Consider the following 17,185-nt stretch of genomic DNA (forward strand, 5'->3'; position numbering starts at 1 on the left):
CTGATGCTGTATAAGCTTGTTTTCTTGCATCATATGCCTCTGCTAATGGTTCCAGAAATTTAAGACTCATCATGTCTTTCAAAAAAAAGTGTGTGGTGAAAATGCAACCATGGACAGTGATTCTACAAAGGAATTTAAGGAAAATTGTTTAAAAAATGTTTTTCTGGCATACAACATCTTCAATGCTGATGAGGCTGGACTCTTTCTTAAATTTGCTACCAGATAAAACACTTATATTTAAAGGTGAAATGTGTGGCAGAAGAAAAGGCCAAACGATGGATTACTGTTCTCCCAGCAGCAAACATGACTGGCACAGAGAAGCTTCCTCCTTTAATCATTAGGAAAGCCCAGAAGTTTCAATTCTTTAAAGGTTTGAAGACATTGCCAACTATGTATCAAGCAAAACAAAAGGTGACATCACAAATCTAGGAAGAATAGACCAGAGACTTAGATCGCATGATGATTGAGAAGAATAGAAAAATTTTGCTGTTTGTGGATAACTGCACTCCTCATTGTCAAGTAAACGACCTATGTACAATCACTGTCAAGTACCTACCACCAAATGTGACATCAGCTCTTCAGCCATTTGATCAAGTTGTAATCCAGTTTTTTAAGAATAACTACCAAAGAATGCTATTAAATAAAATTGTGCTGTCTTGAAAGCAAAATTCAGTGCGAAATTGACATCCTGCAGGCAATGTATTTATGTGTTTAATCAAGGAATGAAGCTGATGAAAAATTGATCGCCAACTGCTTCAAACATGCAGAATATACCACCTTAAATGATGCAATGCGTGGTTTCGCATGCTTCTTCCTTTATTAATTTAATACTGTAGTAAATATTATAAATAACCTTAAATTACATTGTATTAGTAGAATATTCATTAAATATTCAAGCTTTTACTTGTTTTGTTGGGGATTTTATAAACAATCGCTATAACAACCATTTTTCTCATTCCCCCTGGAGGGTCGTTATATAGAACTTCGACTGTATATCTCTAATGTAGAACTGTTATTCTGATAAGTTGAAATGGGATGATGCGTGGTGATTCATCTTAACAGAATTAATTTAAATGAGAGTTTCATTCTCTTTGTCGATCCCTTCCAGCACTCTTCAGAGACAGAAACATGACTTGATTGAGCCTTGACACACAGCCAGAATTTTAAGTTTTTGTATTGAGGTGAACAATTATTTTTAAATGTTTCAGTAAATACCTTAACATATATTGGAATAAAGTGGCTGTTCTTTTGAATAACTTTGTTGAAACCAGGATTGCTATGATAGAAATTTCTGTAACAAAAAGATAAAAATTCTCAAAGGTGAATTTAGTAACAGATTTTGTGGAATAGAATTAACAAAGGAATTCCTTTAATTTTCAGCAGAATGAATAGTAGGCACATGTTCTTGGCTTGCTTCATCAAGTCATGAGTATATCTTTTATTTTAGTTTTTTGTTTTTCGTATTCCACCCCTAACGTAATTCACAGTAGAAGTTTTAACACTGTTCACTTAATCTTGGCCTCTGGAGATGGAAGTAGCTTCCAGTAAACATTAAGCTAATATAAATCAATTCCATATTAATAAATTATGTTTATCAAGGATGCAGAGTTGCCTTAACTTCCTGGTAATACATACTGTCTTTGGGGAAAGGCTGTTTATTTGTTAATGTGCTATTTTTCAATCCTCCACTGTTAGCTAACAAGTTGATAGTAGCAAACAAGTTGACAATCAAGTTGATAGTAGCCTTTCTGTTACCCTACACAAATCCTGTCAGCCTCCATTGGCCTCTTGCATTGAGCTGTTTCTAACCACGGGGTTGCTGTTGATTGAATTTTATTTAGTTATTCAACCAAGTTATTCAAAGGTGTGTGTGTGTGTGTGTGTGTGTGTGTGTGTGTGTGTGTGTGTGTGTGTGTGTGTGTGAGAGAGAGAGAGAGAGAGAGAGAGAGAGACATATCTGAACACCCCAGCAGAGTTGCTGTTTCAGATTATACTCATACCAGTGCATCTGGCACTGACTATCATGCTATTTTCAAAGTCACTTAAATCTTTCATCTTGTCCATTCTCTGAATTGTGTGCATACAGCAACCCTATATATCTGTCTGTCTGTCTGCTTTATAACATGGTACAAATACTTGATGCAGTCACTATAGGAGCTCTATTTCACTATAAGGGTTAGGTATACCTAATAAATAAATACTAGCATATTAACCAAGTAAATTGTCCACTGAGCCACATGCTGACTAATTTAATCATTTAGTTTTTTATCACTACCACTTTTAAGAAACCTACAATTATCGAATTATCACTACCATTAAACAAAACTTATTGAACAGTTTAATATAAATCTAAAAAATTCAAAAATATTTATTAGTGGTATTACACTATATTTAACTGAAATGTTTACAGTTAATGTTTAGTCTACAGTTAAAATAAAAACACATTTTTGCTTTAGGTATGCTGTGGATCCATGCCCATCTCCCGGTAAGTTTGATGGATTTTTTTTTTAAATCTTTAATTCTGTTTCTTATTCTTTCCTTCACTTCTTTCCTCGAGATTAAAAATTTTATCTTTTTCTAAGCTTGATTGGTTTATCTTTGAGAATAAAAATTATATTCACAAAGTAAAAGGATAAAAAAATTAGTAGAAATATACTCAAAGCTTTGAGTATTAATTATTTGAGCTTTAAAGCACACTTGATGATTAACACATATTCCAGGGGTGGCCAAACTTTCTTAACGTAAGAGCCACATATGATAAATTTCAGATGTTTGAGAGCCACAAGACATGAACAAATATTACACACATGTTTTTATTGTTACACGCACATTTTATTATAAAACTTTTACATAAATATTAAGAAATACATGTACATATATTGTTTATTCATGTATGTAGTTTTTAAACTGTTAATTTATTAGTTTCAATAATCACAAAGTACCTATATATATATATATATATATATATATATATATATATATATATATATATATATATATGTGCTAAATGTTTTCAAAATCCTGGTTGATTATTGTTTTAACTATATTGAGTGTATTTAATACGGTAATGAACTATGAAAACATCTTAGAAAAATATGCAAATTTGCATTGCATTAATATTAAATGAGATTGCCAAAAATAAAAATAAAAGGGGTAAAAACAGATATTTTCAATGATATTTATTAGTCTTAGTAAATATCCAGTCAAAACATGGAGAAAAATATGTAAACCAATAAAATTAGATATTTTAATCAGATACCACCTTACAAAATTATAAGTCTTATCGTAATATTTTTATGACACAAATAGACATTGCTACAATTATTAGGCTATTTACTGCTAGTAGAGGTCTTGTGAGTCTCCATCTTGGCTATGAGTCATTTAAATTCTGGCTGATGTGTTGTCAAGGCTGTACGAATTAGCTCCGTCGGATGTTGATTTGTAAGGATTGTACAATGCTTCGACTTCACAAACTTCAGGCGCTTCCGTAGCCAGGTGGGAAGGAGCAGCAGTGCATAGCACACGCTTCTTGATTAGACCAGGGTTTGAGCCCGTCACCACCAAATACGGAGGATGCAGAAAGGTCAGGGACTGACCACCGCATATTCCCGGAGCAATATGGCCTTAGTTGCTAATGCTCCTAAAAACCAAAAAACAACAACACAAACTTCATTACAGAGTACAGTGATTCACACAGCATTATGTTGTGCTGAAAATTGAGATGAGTTATGCACTGGTTTTCTTCAGTTCAGGATATTTTATTTCTGGAACTTGCTCTCAAAACCCAATTGTAGACTGGGATTTATGGATCATCTTTAGACCAAGGTCCTCCTGTAATTCTATTGGTTCCATTTCCACAGCAGATAATTCTGTAACCAGAGGTTCGAGAATTGGACAACCATCATTGATCACATCAACAATGAATGGATTTACAAGAAAGACGAAGCAGGGCTTCAGCTTCTGCAAGTCCTTAAACCTGTCTAGGAAATTATCAAGCAGTCTTTGTATTCCTTGAGTTTATGTTCTTTTATTTCAATATCAGTGAATGTATTTACTCTTCTTTTGAGATTGGGAAAGTAACTGAAGTGTCTTGACAATGTCTCTTTGAAAAACTTATTTTATTCTGAAAACTGAAAATTGTCTGAGTAAGATCAGAAATAATCTTATCCTTGCAGTGCAAGGATAAGATTATTTCTGATCTTATCCTCTACACACTTTCAAGTTGAAAGTGTGTAGATGATTCATTATATCTGTAAGGAACATTAGATCTTGCATCCATTCATCATTTTCCAGTTGAGGATAGAATCTTTTCTTTTCTTCAAGAAAAGTAATAATAGGCTCCAACAGATCTACTGAAGACATTGGTTGACAGCCAACTCACAATGCAGTAGAAAGAGACATCACTCGGTTTATCTACCAGCTCCAGTTGTTCAATAAAATTTTTGAACTGTCGGTGGGTCTTCCCATTTAAGTGTATGAAATTGACAATTTCAAGGATAGATTTCATACTTGAAGTATATGACCGCCAGGTGTTCATGATGAATAATGCAATGAACAGGGAGAAACTCTGGAAAGCTGGGATCACTTTTCATAAGTGCAATTAATCCTGCATTTTTCCTCACCATTGCAGGTGCTCCATCTGTTGCAACACTGACGAGTTTATTCAGTGGAATATTAGCATTTGTTCAGGCTCTGTCAAGTGCATTTTTAATGTCAACACCACGAATTGTTTCTTTTAGTGCCACTAAGTCCATCTCTTCTTTCACAGTTACATCAGAGGAAACATAACAAGCAAATACCACCAGTTGTGGGTTGTCTTGTATGTCTGTAGATTCATCAAGAGCTAAGCTGAATGCAAAGGAATTCTTTAATTCATTCTGCATTTTGCCTGCAACACTGACGTTTCAACATCAGCACTGATCTGGGAGATACGCCTCTCTGTAGTGTGGCGTGAAGCTGGTGTTTGTGCTGAAGTATTAGTTGCTGAAGTTTTGTGTTATTTGGATCTAACACTGCAACAACTTAGCTATATTCTTAACAAATTCACCATCAGAATATGGGCATTTAGCAAGAGCAATATTCCATGATATAACAAAACTAGCTTCAGTCGTTGTATTGGCTTCCTTACTGAACATTGTCAACAGTGCTTGCTGGCTATTTAGTGATGATTTTAACACAGTTAACTTGTTTTTCTGTAATTCTGATTTGAGTGCATAATCAGATGAAAAGTTTTTGTGATTTGTTTCATAGTGGCGTTTCAAGTTACTGGCTTTGTAATGACTGAGTGACACATTGCAGATAAAGCACAAAGGTTTACCTCCTCTAACGGTGAATGCAAAATCTTCCACCCACTCTGGCTTAAAATTTCTGTTTTCATCTTCATGCTTTTGCTTCTTACAATTTTATGACGCCATCTTCCTTCACAAAATTTTCATAGACACTTCTAAAAAAAATTAAAGTGAAAAGAAACAATAAGCTCCAACGCGTGCAATGCAACCAAAATTTACAGTGCCCAGTATCACACTAACACCCTGCTAATTTCACTGCCAGCAAAACATAGCCACACACACAACACAATCACACGGTCGCAAGCCATGCCTGCTAAAACTAACATTGTCAGTACCGGTTTGTGCGATTACTGATTCTCTAGCACAATTCCTCTATAATCCTTGCTAATGCAAAATTTCTTTAATCACCGACTCGAATCTAGCATTCAAGTTAGGATTTACCATGAACATTAAACTTAATGTTTTACCATGAACTTTACCATGAACATTAAACTTATGTTTTAATCCAGTGGACTCAGTTTATACCTGGTAAATAATTATGAAGCTTGAAAATTTATTTACCTTTTATATGAATTGTAATGCAAAAAGGAGCTCAGCCAACATATTTCCACGTGCCTCACATTATATGCCAAAGAACTGCATGTGGCACAAGATCCACAGTTTGGCCACCCAGAAGAAGACAGGACAGAAAGGGAGGGGGTGTTATGCTGTTAATTAAGAAAAACATAAAATCAAAGGAAGTGCACCCAGTTAATATAGATGAACAGTGCTCTGTTGAGTCAGTTTGGTGTGAGATAAGCACTGCGAAAGGAAAAATAAGAGTAGGAGTGTGTTATAGACCTAATGACTTGAATGAGTACAATGAACAATTGTACAGAGAAATAGAGTGGGCCAGTAAATCAGAATGTCTTATAATGGGGGATTTTAACTTCCCAGATATTGACTGGAACTTGTGGGTTGGTCACTCACACACTAGTCAGACTTTTGTGGAGTTATTGCATGATTGTTTTCTGCAGCAGCATGTTCGAGAGGCAACCAGAGAAAGTAACACTCTTGATCTGGTTATCAGCAGTGATCATTCGTGTATTAAGAATTTGCAGATAAAGGAACCACTAGGTGGCAGTGATCACAGTGTGCTGAAGTGGGATTTACTCAAAGAGGTAACTACCGTCAGGGGTAAAGGAAAGGGTTTTTGCTTCCGTAAAGGGGAGTACAGTGGTCTCAGACAGTTTTTAAATTCTGTACAGTGGGATCAACTGACGATGTTACAAACAGTAAATTCTAAGTGGGAAGCATTCAAAGAATTAATCGTGGAAGCTACTAGACTTTATATACCGATTAAGAAATATCGTTCAAGGTTTAGGCCTAAATGGTTATCAAATGAACTAATGAGACTCGTGACAGAGAAGAAAAATGCATGGGATGCATATAAATTATCAGGTGACGCAGAAGCCTCTGTCAGATATAAGCTAGTCTGTAATCAGGTCACAAAGGAGGTTCGGCAGGCGAAGGCGGATTATGAGAAATCTTTGGCAAAAGATGCTAAGAAAAACAGCAAGGATTTCTTTACTTATATAAACTCTAAAAGGAAGGGGATGAATATGATTGGTCCACTTGACATCGATGGTTCGACTGTTGATGATCCTGCTCAGATAGCAAACAAACTGAATGAGTATTTTGCATCTACATTCACACGTGAGGAATTATTACAATTTGAAAATGGAAGAAGGTTATCAAATTGTAGCAGTGTGCTTAATGATTTTGTAATAACTGAGAGCAAAGTGGAGGAGAAATTGTTGAAGTTAAACATAAGAAAGGCACCTGGGGTGGATGGGATCTATCCAGTTATTTTAAAGGAGGCGGCGAAGCAACTAAGCAAACCCTTAGCCATAATTATGAGAGCATCCTTGGACTCAGGGGAGGTTCCCACGGACTGGAGATGTGCAAATGTGTCCCCAATTCACAAAGGTGGATCGAAGGGTGACACGAGTAATTACAGACCAGTTAGTTTAACTTCTGTTCCGGGTAAAATAATGGAGTCGCTGGTTAAAGATGCATTGCAGGATCATCTAGACAAGACTGCAGCAATAATTCAAACACAGCATGGGTTTGTTAAGGGAAAGTCTTGTCTGACAAATTTGATTGGTTATTATGATGTGGTCACAAAGGAACTGGATGCAAAAAATAATTTTGATATCATATACTTGGATTTCAGGAAAGCTTTTGACACTGTTGCGCATGGAAGACTACTGTACAAATTGGAGCAGAATGGTATTAAGGGTAAGTTGCTACAATGGATAAAAGGATGGTTAAGTGGGAGAAGACAGAGGGTGGTAATTAATGGGTGCTGCTCTTCGTGGACTAATGTTATTAGTGGAGTCCCACAGGGTTCGGTGTTGGGTCCACTGTTGTTTTGTGTATTTATCAATGATATTGATGAAGGTATATCAGGCTTAATGTCGAAGTTTGCAGATGACACAAAGGTTGGCAGGGTTGTTAATGACAGTAATGGCAGTGTGCTACTGCAACAGGATCTAGATAATTTCAGCAGATGGGCTAAGAAGTGGCAACTGAAGTTCAACCTTGACAAATGCAAAGTACTGCATATGGGTAGAAGTAACCCCAGAGAAACGTACCAACTGTGTGGTACTACACTTAAGGTGGTAGAAAATGAAAAAGACCTGGGAGTAATTGTGCAGTCAGATATGAAGTTTTCTGAGCAGTGCAGACAGGCTGCTAGGGCGGGTCATGGGGTTTTGTCAATGATATATAGGAATTTTGCTAGCAGGGAAAAGGAGGTGATTGTCCCTCTGTATAAGGCAATGGTCAGGCCACGCCTTGAGTACTGCGTACAGGTCTGGAGGCCTCATTTTAGGAAGGATGTAGATTTGCTTGAGCGTGTACAGAGAAGAGCAACACGATTGGTGAGGGGAATGAAGGGATTCTCTTACCAAGAGAGGCTTAAGTTCTGCAAATTGCAGTGGCTGGAGACTAGGCACCTGCGCGGTGATCTGATTGAGGTCTATAAGGCCTTGAATGGGTTGAGCACGCTGAATTCTGATGGGATCCTTCCACTTGTTCAGATTATCAACCTACGGGGACATAAGTTCAAATTAAGAAAGGACAGATGTAGAATAGATGTGCGGAAATTTGCCTTTAGCCAGCGGGTGGTTAATTGCTGGAACAAACTTCCATCTGTCGTTGTAGAAGTTGATAGGTTAAATAAATTTAAGGAGGAACTGGACAGGCATTTGGAGGGAATGGTGTGATTTTTTTTTTTTTTTTTTTTTGGCTGATGCTGCATAAGCTCCTACACTTGCTTTCTTGCATCATGTGCCACTACTACTACTACTACTACCCCTGACATTTTCAGTGCTTTTTTTGTAAAAAAAATAGGTGCCGGTACTCATTCCTTGCACCACCAAATAAGGAGGATGCGGAAAGGTCAGGGAATGACCACCGCATATTCCGGAACAATATGGCCTTAGTTGCTAATGCTCCTAAAAACCAAATAACAAACAAAATAACAAACAAACTCATTCCTTCATGATAATGAAAAATTAAAAGGATATGAAAAGTACTCTAAAAATCTTTTTTTCTGATATTGTTACTTTAGTAGTAATGTTTTTAGAATAAGAACAACAAATTAAGTACAGTTAGTTCTCGACGAGTTAATTCGTTCATAACGCACGCTTGTAAAGTGAAAACTCGTAAAGCGGGAATTTATTTCCCATAGACCTAATGTTAAAAATAGGGGTTACGTTGTCAACAATGAAATTAGTTAACTAATTAGTTTTTTTAAACAATGATTGATTTATCCAAAGAAATGAAAATGTAGCCTGTAAAATCAAGTTAAAATCAAATTATAATAATAGAGAAATTATTTATGACTTAGGAATGTTAAAGAATGTTTATTCTTCTTCATCATCAACTAAATGCACACTCGTTGATCACTCATTATTGGCTCAGCACTCGATTTGTTGCACAAGGAGTCGTCTTCTTCAGAAATGCTTCAAGAGGGGTTTATTTCCAAGATAATCTTCTCTTTTCTTTATAAATTTCAATAGCATGCATAAGCATTTTTTAACGGAACACACAAATTGCAACTAACACGATTTGCGCGGAGTGACAATTTTACGAAGCTTAAAAAATATGAATGAAGAGAAGATTCTGAAAATTTATTTGTTTTTTATACAATTGAAGATTTCGGTAAAGGGGAAACACATTTCACCATAATAATGCAAAAACCCACACAATTCCAGCTATTGGTATTTTCACAAATGCAATAACATCGAGTTTACAGTTTATAATTGCTTGCAGTAACAGAAAAGCCCAATAAACCGTAAAGTGCAAATTCTTTTTTATTGTTTTATGGTCGTGATCTCCAGAAATGTGCTTTAGAAAAATATCACAGAGGTGTTCAAAATTAGTTATATATAACATATGATAACGATGAAAGTGTAGTGCGTTTAATGATTTTAATTGGTAACTAATACAACTTACACTATAAAAATGACCATTTAGGGAGTTATATAGTGAAAATTTAAACTTCCGAGGTCGTGGAATGAATTACCAAAAAACAATGTGTTATTGGGGTTCACATTATGATATTTTTGCGATACAGTGATTAACGGATTAATATCATAAAGTGGGGTGCACTATATTGTATAGCTACGTGCATGGTTTTAAATGTGGTATTTATGAATAATTTTTTGCAATTAATGTTCATATTTTCGATTTTGTTGATACTTGAAAAAAAAAAAAAAAAACTCTAAAGCAAGAACTGCCTGTATATTAGCACAGTTTATTAAGCATAAATTTATTATTCAAGTATATAAAAAATTAGTAAAATGTGAGTACAATAAGTAAAAATAATTTCATAATGAAGTTTTTGTAGAATATTCCAAATTTTTATTAAGTTCTCATCTGACACCCTATGCCAGGGGTCGTCAACCTTTTTTGAGTGAAGAGCCATTTTTGATCTAATTAAAAAAAGAGAGAGAATCCGAAGAGCCTCACTTAAGCTCAAGCTGGGAGGAGGAGGTGGGGGGATGCGAGGGGGGGCCTACAATTTTAAGAAACAGTAGTGAAGAAACTGTTTTTGACATCAACGAAGCGCTAGTTGGCCTGGTGATCAGATTCATTTGTGAAAATCCTCGTTCACATTCACTCGATGAAATTGGTATCGTACTCAGAGCGTTCATTCAATTCTTCTGAAACCTTCTTATGGCACCTCCGTAGCCAGGTGGGCAGGAGCAGCAGTGCGTAGCACACGCTTCTTGGTTAGACTGGGGTTCGAGCCCGTGACCACCAAATACGGAGGATGCGGAAAGGTCAGGGAATGACCACCGCATATCCCCGGAGCAATATGGCCTTAGTTGCTAATGCTCCTAAAAACCAAATAACAACAACAACCAAAACCTTCTTATCAATTAGGTATCCCCAAAATCCAAGAATTGCATTTCTTTAATTTAACTGTAACCTAATTGACAATTTTCTAACTTTGCTTTCACCAAATGCCAACAATTCATGTTTAGAAGGATTAATACCTTGAGTTTTCCTTGTTTTCGTCTCTCGTCATCAATTCTTAAATTTGAATTTTTTTTTTGAAACTGTCCAAAATGTCAGTGTCATTCAGATATTCAGGTACTGTGACCATGTAAACAGAGATAGGGAAAATTTACGGAAAAACATGGATAACGCAATTCCGCGAAACAACAGATGATTATTTGCGGGGTAAAAGAAAATCACTCTTCTAATTCTTGAACAGGGTGTTACAGTTGATTCACAGAGGTGTCCAACCAACAGCCCGTGAGGAAAGTGAACTTAAACAGCATTTTAAATTTTAATTATCAAAAAAATTCTCATTAAATGTTTTCTTCGGTAAATGTAATTGTGTATTGTACTTAATAAAATTTTCAAATATTTTCAATTTTACTTTTACATGCAACAAGATATGGAAAATATAACACACTAAAGAAATCTAACTTTGAATTTTTTTGAATGTGGCCACTGTACGGGAAAAGGTTGGACACCGCTGCAATAGAAGGTGGGCCAGAGCCCATTGGGAATACACCTTGATCTGCTCACTCTTGACCAGCGCGACTCCTCTGTATGTGGGACAGGTGGTCAGATAGGTTTTACCAGGTACCACTAAGTTGTAGAATGCTTTAGCTCTCTTAATTCGCGCAGCAGGACTAATTGCCTGAAGGCCAGAAATGCAAACAATGCGTACCAAGTTAATTCTCCCCTAATCCGTTCGCTATATGAAAATTTTCTTCATTCAACGGAAAGTATTTTAAATGTAACTTCCAAGGGAAAAGTCAAAATAAAAGGACTTTGTTAAACAGAGGTCCGACTGAGTAATTTAGAATTATAAAAATGATTATACAGTTTTATATAGAAAATATCTTAACAATAGACAGTAAAAAATGCAAATTTAGTTAAATAATTTTTAAGATTGCATTATATCATTAAGAATAAACTAAGTAAAAAGGGAAAAAATGCATTATCTTTTTATTGTAATTAAAAATATGAAACAATTTTCATATTAAGTTTTTAATTTTTTGATTATTTTTCATATCAGTTTAGAATGATTCAAAAAGGAATGATTACATAATATTTTTTGGAAAATTTGCTTTCTGTGGCTCCCTCCCCAGCACTTACATAGATACAGAAATCTGTTTTTGTATCTTGTTTGGAATTGGCAATCCATGGCCTAAGTTGCCCATGCTCCATAAAACAATTAATCTATCAATGAATTGCATCTTGTTTCAAAGTAGTTTTTTATATGTTTAGCCTTCAATTTTTATAACTTGTCTTATGTAGTTCAGAACAATAGCAGGATTGATTTTTTACATTAATATCATGTCCGACTGAGTAATTTAGAATTATAAAAATGATTATACAGTTTTATATAGAAAATATCTTAACAATGGACAGTAAAAAATGCAAATTTAGTTAAATAATTTTTAAGATTGCATTATATCATTAAGAATAAACTAAGTAAAAAGGGAAAAAAATGCATTATCTTTTTATTGTAATTAAAAATATGAAACAATTTTCATATTAAGTTTTTAATTTTTTGATTATTTTTCATATCAGTTTAGAATGATTCAAAAAGTAATGATTACATAATATTTTTTGGAAAATTTGCTTTCTGTGGCTCCCTCCCCAGCACTTACATAGATACAGAAATCTGTTTTTGTATCTTGTTTGGAATTGGCAATCCATGGCCTAAGTTGCCCATGCTCCATAAAACAATTAATCTATCAATGAATTGCATCTTGTTTCAAAGTAGTTTTTTATATGTTTAGCCTTCAATTTTTATAACTTGTCTTATGTAGTTCAGAACAATAGCAGGATCGATTTTTTACATTAATATCATAGAGGTTTGAGAGCATGTGAGTGCTAATAATTTTGATACTTTTTGATGAATTGCTTTCTGTGGGTTTGATGCATATGTAATTTCCCATGTATATCTGCATTTAGCAGTGAGCTTCAAATCTGTAAATTCTTAGCCATTGTTAATTAATATGTTTAAATATGGACAAATCAATTAGAACAAAAGTTACAGCTATAGATTGATTCGAAGTTGAACTCTGAATGTGTATTGACCAGCTGATGCACAAGTTTGGACTGGTTTAGAAGAAAAGTGGAATTTACAGATACTATTCAAAAAAACAGTACACATGAAAATATCTGTAGAAAAGCCATGCAACAGAAATTGAACACCTGTGTTATAAGGAGTGGAGTGAATTTTTAAGATTGAATCATTAATTAACTGCTGCTCCCTTTTGAATAATCAAGCAACTAATAAGAAATATTTAGAAAGAGAGTCAAGAGAAAGAATTGGGTTATATTAATTACCCCGTCTACTCTCTTTTGAATCCAGAAGCTCCAGAAGTTTTTGGCATACCATCCAGATATGGGAACAATATTCCAGGGTTCGGTAGATTTGAGATTTGCACAGTCAGTAGCTGTTCAGAAGAAATGTAACACTGGAATCAGAAATATAGATACTACATTTTTGATCCTAATGTTATGAAAAAGAAAACCCAGTGTCTTTTTTTTTTTTATGCAAAGGAACCAATACTTGTTATATACTTATGCCAAAGAAAATTGGAAGTTGCAGCAATCTCCAGTAAATATATCTGATTTTGTCCAGAAAAATCTCTTATTCAAGATGAACACAAGAGTAGAAAATGCTTTTTTTGCAAGAAATAACACAGGGTTGAATTGTAGAAGGATTGAAGTTTTCTTTATTTCACTAAAGAATTGCCTTGGGATTGGCAGCAAATATTCAGAAAGTTGAAGCTGTTTGATCAGAGCAAGAGAAATGTAACATGGTTTCTGAAACCATAAGGTGGAGTGAAGCTTGCTGTAGGGTTTGCCAAATTTTTACAAAGATGAATAACAAAATTGAGATATCACTTGTAGATTGACATTGAAATCAATTGGCAGTCATTGATCAAGTGGAAGATTTTGAGATACTATAAGAGTTAGTGATTGATAAATTTATCCATTACTTCATGTTAAGAGTAGAGATAAATGCAATGGGATGACAAATTATAAAGGAAGAATATGTCACCATTTTTAGGAATTGGCTGAATATGAGCAAATTTCCAAGTGAAATGAAAAATACCATTGAAATATGAAAGTTTAAAAAGGTGACACAAAACAAGAGTACACTCAGGAGCACAGGTTTTTACAGGAAGTGGAGAAATGCCATTAGCAGCATCTATACCATCTAGGTATATGCAATGTGAGTTGATAAGTAATGAATTATAAAACATGCACAATGTACAGGCATTGAATGTTGAACTAAGAGTCTAAAATGAAAATGGTTATTGTATAGCTATGTTGCAACAGCCTTAACAACATATTAGTTTAGAAATATATGCTTTAACACTAAAAGGAAGAGGATGAACCACATGGTATAAATGGCATAATTTTTGATGATCCTCTTCAGGTTGCTGACAAATTGAATAAAATATTTGCATCTACATTCATCTGGGAAGAAATTTTTTGGGATAGGAATAACAGAAGTACACATAGTTATAACTGGGAGTTAAATGATTTTGTAATAACTAAGAAGAAAATGGAAGAGAAATTTGTTGAAGCTAAAAGTAAATACTGATGGGATCTATCCATTTATATTAAAAGAAGCAGCAAAAGAGATAAGCAAACCCTTAATTATAATTATGAGAGCATCCGTGAATTCTGGAGAAATCCCTATGGATTGAAAATAAGCAAATGTCTCCCCATTTTTTTTACAAAGAAGGATCCAAGGGTGAAGTGAGTAATTAGACATGTAAGTATGATTTTGCTCCAGAGAAAATAATGGATTCAGTGGATAAAGAAGTAATGCAGACTCACCCAGACAAGAATGTAGTTATACAGCAATCACGGCATGGATTTATTAAAGGATGATCTTGTCTGACCAATCTGATTGAATATTATGACCCAGTAACAAAGAAACCGGATGCAAAAAAAATAATTTTAACATCATATACTTTGGCTGTGCACACAACAAATTGGAGCAGTGTAGCATTAGAAGCAAGCTATGGCTTTGGTTGAGTAGGTGAAAACACAAGAAAAGCAGTACCTAGTGGGTATCACTAGGCACTGCTTTTCTTGGATTAACATTGGGATTATTAATAATGCCTTCCATAATCACTTTTCCATAGTTTATATAGTTTTTCCTCAAATTTATTCAGACTGTTCACCTCAGCACTACCAGGTGGAGAATTGTGCCAGCAGTCAACTACCAACTGGCTTAAGGCAAACTTCCACACAGCTGTGGAAATTTGCCTTAAGCCGCACATCCATTCTATTCTCAAAGCCTTAAACACCTAAGTCAGATCTCCCCACAGGTGCCTTGGTTCCAGACACTGCAACCTTTCTTGATAAGAGAACTTGAATTTATGTCTTCCCCTCCATTTGTGCAGCATAAGTAAGAGCAAGGATGCCATCAGCATTAAGCTCTCTCAATCTATTCAAAGCCTTAAACACCTCAGTCAGATCTTCTCGCAGGTGCCACTCTTCTCCAAACCTATTCCAAAAGAGCCACAACCTACCTAAAATGAGGCTTCCACATCTGTATGCAATACTTGAGATGTGGCCCAACCATGCCTTAAGCAATGGGATAATCACCTCCTTATTCCTGCTGGCAAAATTTCTGTATACCATTGACAAAATACCATTGATCATCATGAGCTATTCTAGCAGCCTGTCTATATTTGCATCTACATCTTTATTTTTATTATTATTATTTTTGTTTATGGAAACAGCAAACATGATAGGTATTAGATTTAAGGTTGATAGTCTTAAATTTATTTAGGCTATCAACTTCCACAACAAAAGATGGAAGTCTGTTCCACCAATCAACCACCCGCTGACTAAAAGCAAACTTCCGCACATCAATTCTACAACTGTCTTTCCTCGGTTTGAATCTATGCCCCCTCAGGTTCTTAATCCGAGCAAGAGGAAGAATCCCATTAGCATTCAGCTTGCTCAACCCATTCAAGGGCTTATACACCTCAATCAGATCACCTCACAGGTGCCTACTGTCCTGGAGCTGCAATTTTCAGAACTTAAGCCTTTCTTGGTTAGAGCACCCCTTTGTTCCCCCTCACCAATCTTGTTGCCCTTCTTTGAACTTGTTCTAGAAACTCTACATCCTTCAAAAAATGAGGCCTCCAGACCTGTCCACAGTACTCTAGGTGTGGCCTGACCATTGCCTTGTACAATGGGATAATCATCCCCTGTCCCTGCTAGAAAAATTCCTATATATCATTTACAGCACTCCATGACCTGCCCTGGCAGCGCGTCTGCACTGCTCAGCAAACTTCATATTTGACTGCACAATTACCCCCAGGTCTTTTTCACTTTCCACTTCCCTGAGTGTAGTACCACACAGTTGGTACGTTTCTCTCGGGTTATTGCTACCCATATGCAGTACTTTGCATTTGTCAAATGTTAAACTTCAGTTGCCACTTCTCAGCCCATTTGCCCAACTTATCTAGATCCAATTGGAATAGCATACTGTGTTTACCATCGTTAACAACCCTGCCAACCTTTGTATTATCTGCAAACTTGGACATTGATCCTGATATACCTTCATCAATATCATTGATGAATACAAACAACAACAATGGGACCAGCACCGAACACTGGGGAACTCCACTAATAACATTTGTCCACGAAGAGCAGTGTCCATTGGTTACCACTCTTTGTCATCTCCCACTCAACCATCCCTTTATCCATTGTAACAACTTACCCTTAATGCCATACCACTCTGATTTGTACAGCAGTCTTCTGTGTACAACAGTATCAAAAGCTTTCCTGAAATCCAAGTATATGATATCAAAATTATTTTTGACATTCAGTTCCTTTGTGACCACATCATAATATCCAATCAAATTGGTCAGATAATACCTCCCTTTAACAAACCCATGCTGTGTCTTGACTATTACTGCCGTCTTGTCTAGGTGATCCTAGGTGAATGTAGATGCAAAATACTCATTTAGTTTGTTTGCTATCTGAGCAGGATCATCAACAGTCAAACCATCGATATCAAGTGGACCAATCTGATTCATCACCTTCCTTTTAGAGTTTATAAGTAAAGAAATCCTTGCTGTTTTTCTTAGCATCCTTTGCCAAAGATTTCTCTGAATCTGCTTTCGCCTACCTAACTTCCTTTATGACTTGATTACAGACTATCTTATATCTGCCATAGGCTTCTGAGTCGCTTGATAATTTATATGCATCCCATGCATTTTTCTTATCTGTCACGAGTCTCATTAGTTCATTTGATAACCATTTAGGCCTAAACCTTGAACAATATTTCTTAATAGGTATGAAACGTTTAGTAGCTTCCACAATTAATTCCTTGA

General features: G+C 35.5%; 1 protein-coding gene across 4 annotated transcripts in view; it reads left to right on the plus strand.

Moving 5' to 3' along the window:
- The window catches only part of LOC150080269 (uncharacterized), a 604,576-nt gene that overhangs the window by 535,080 nt on the left and 52,311 nt on the right, over nucleotides 1-17,185 (plus strand). For all 4 annotated transcript variants that reach the window (XM_090381639.1, XM_090381640.1, XM_090381641.1 and 1 more), the window contains one exon: nucleotides 2,457-2,485. In XM_090381639.1, coding sequence (XP_090237765.1) covers nucleotides 2,457-2,485 — 29 coding nt within the window. The remainder of the gene's footprint in view (nucleotides 1-2,456; nucleotides 2,486-17,185) is intronic.

Source organism: Mastigoproctus giganteus, chromosome 9 (genome assembly GCF_048544385.1).
Source record: "Mastigoproctus giganteus isolate SK-2022 chromosome 9, ASM4854438v1, whole genome shotgun sequence".
NCBI lineage: Eukaryota > Metazoa > Arthropoda > Arachnida > Uropygi > Thelyphonidae > Mastigoproctus > Mastigoproctus giganteus.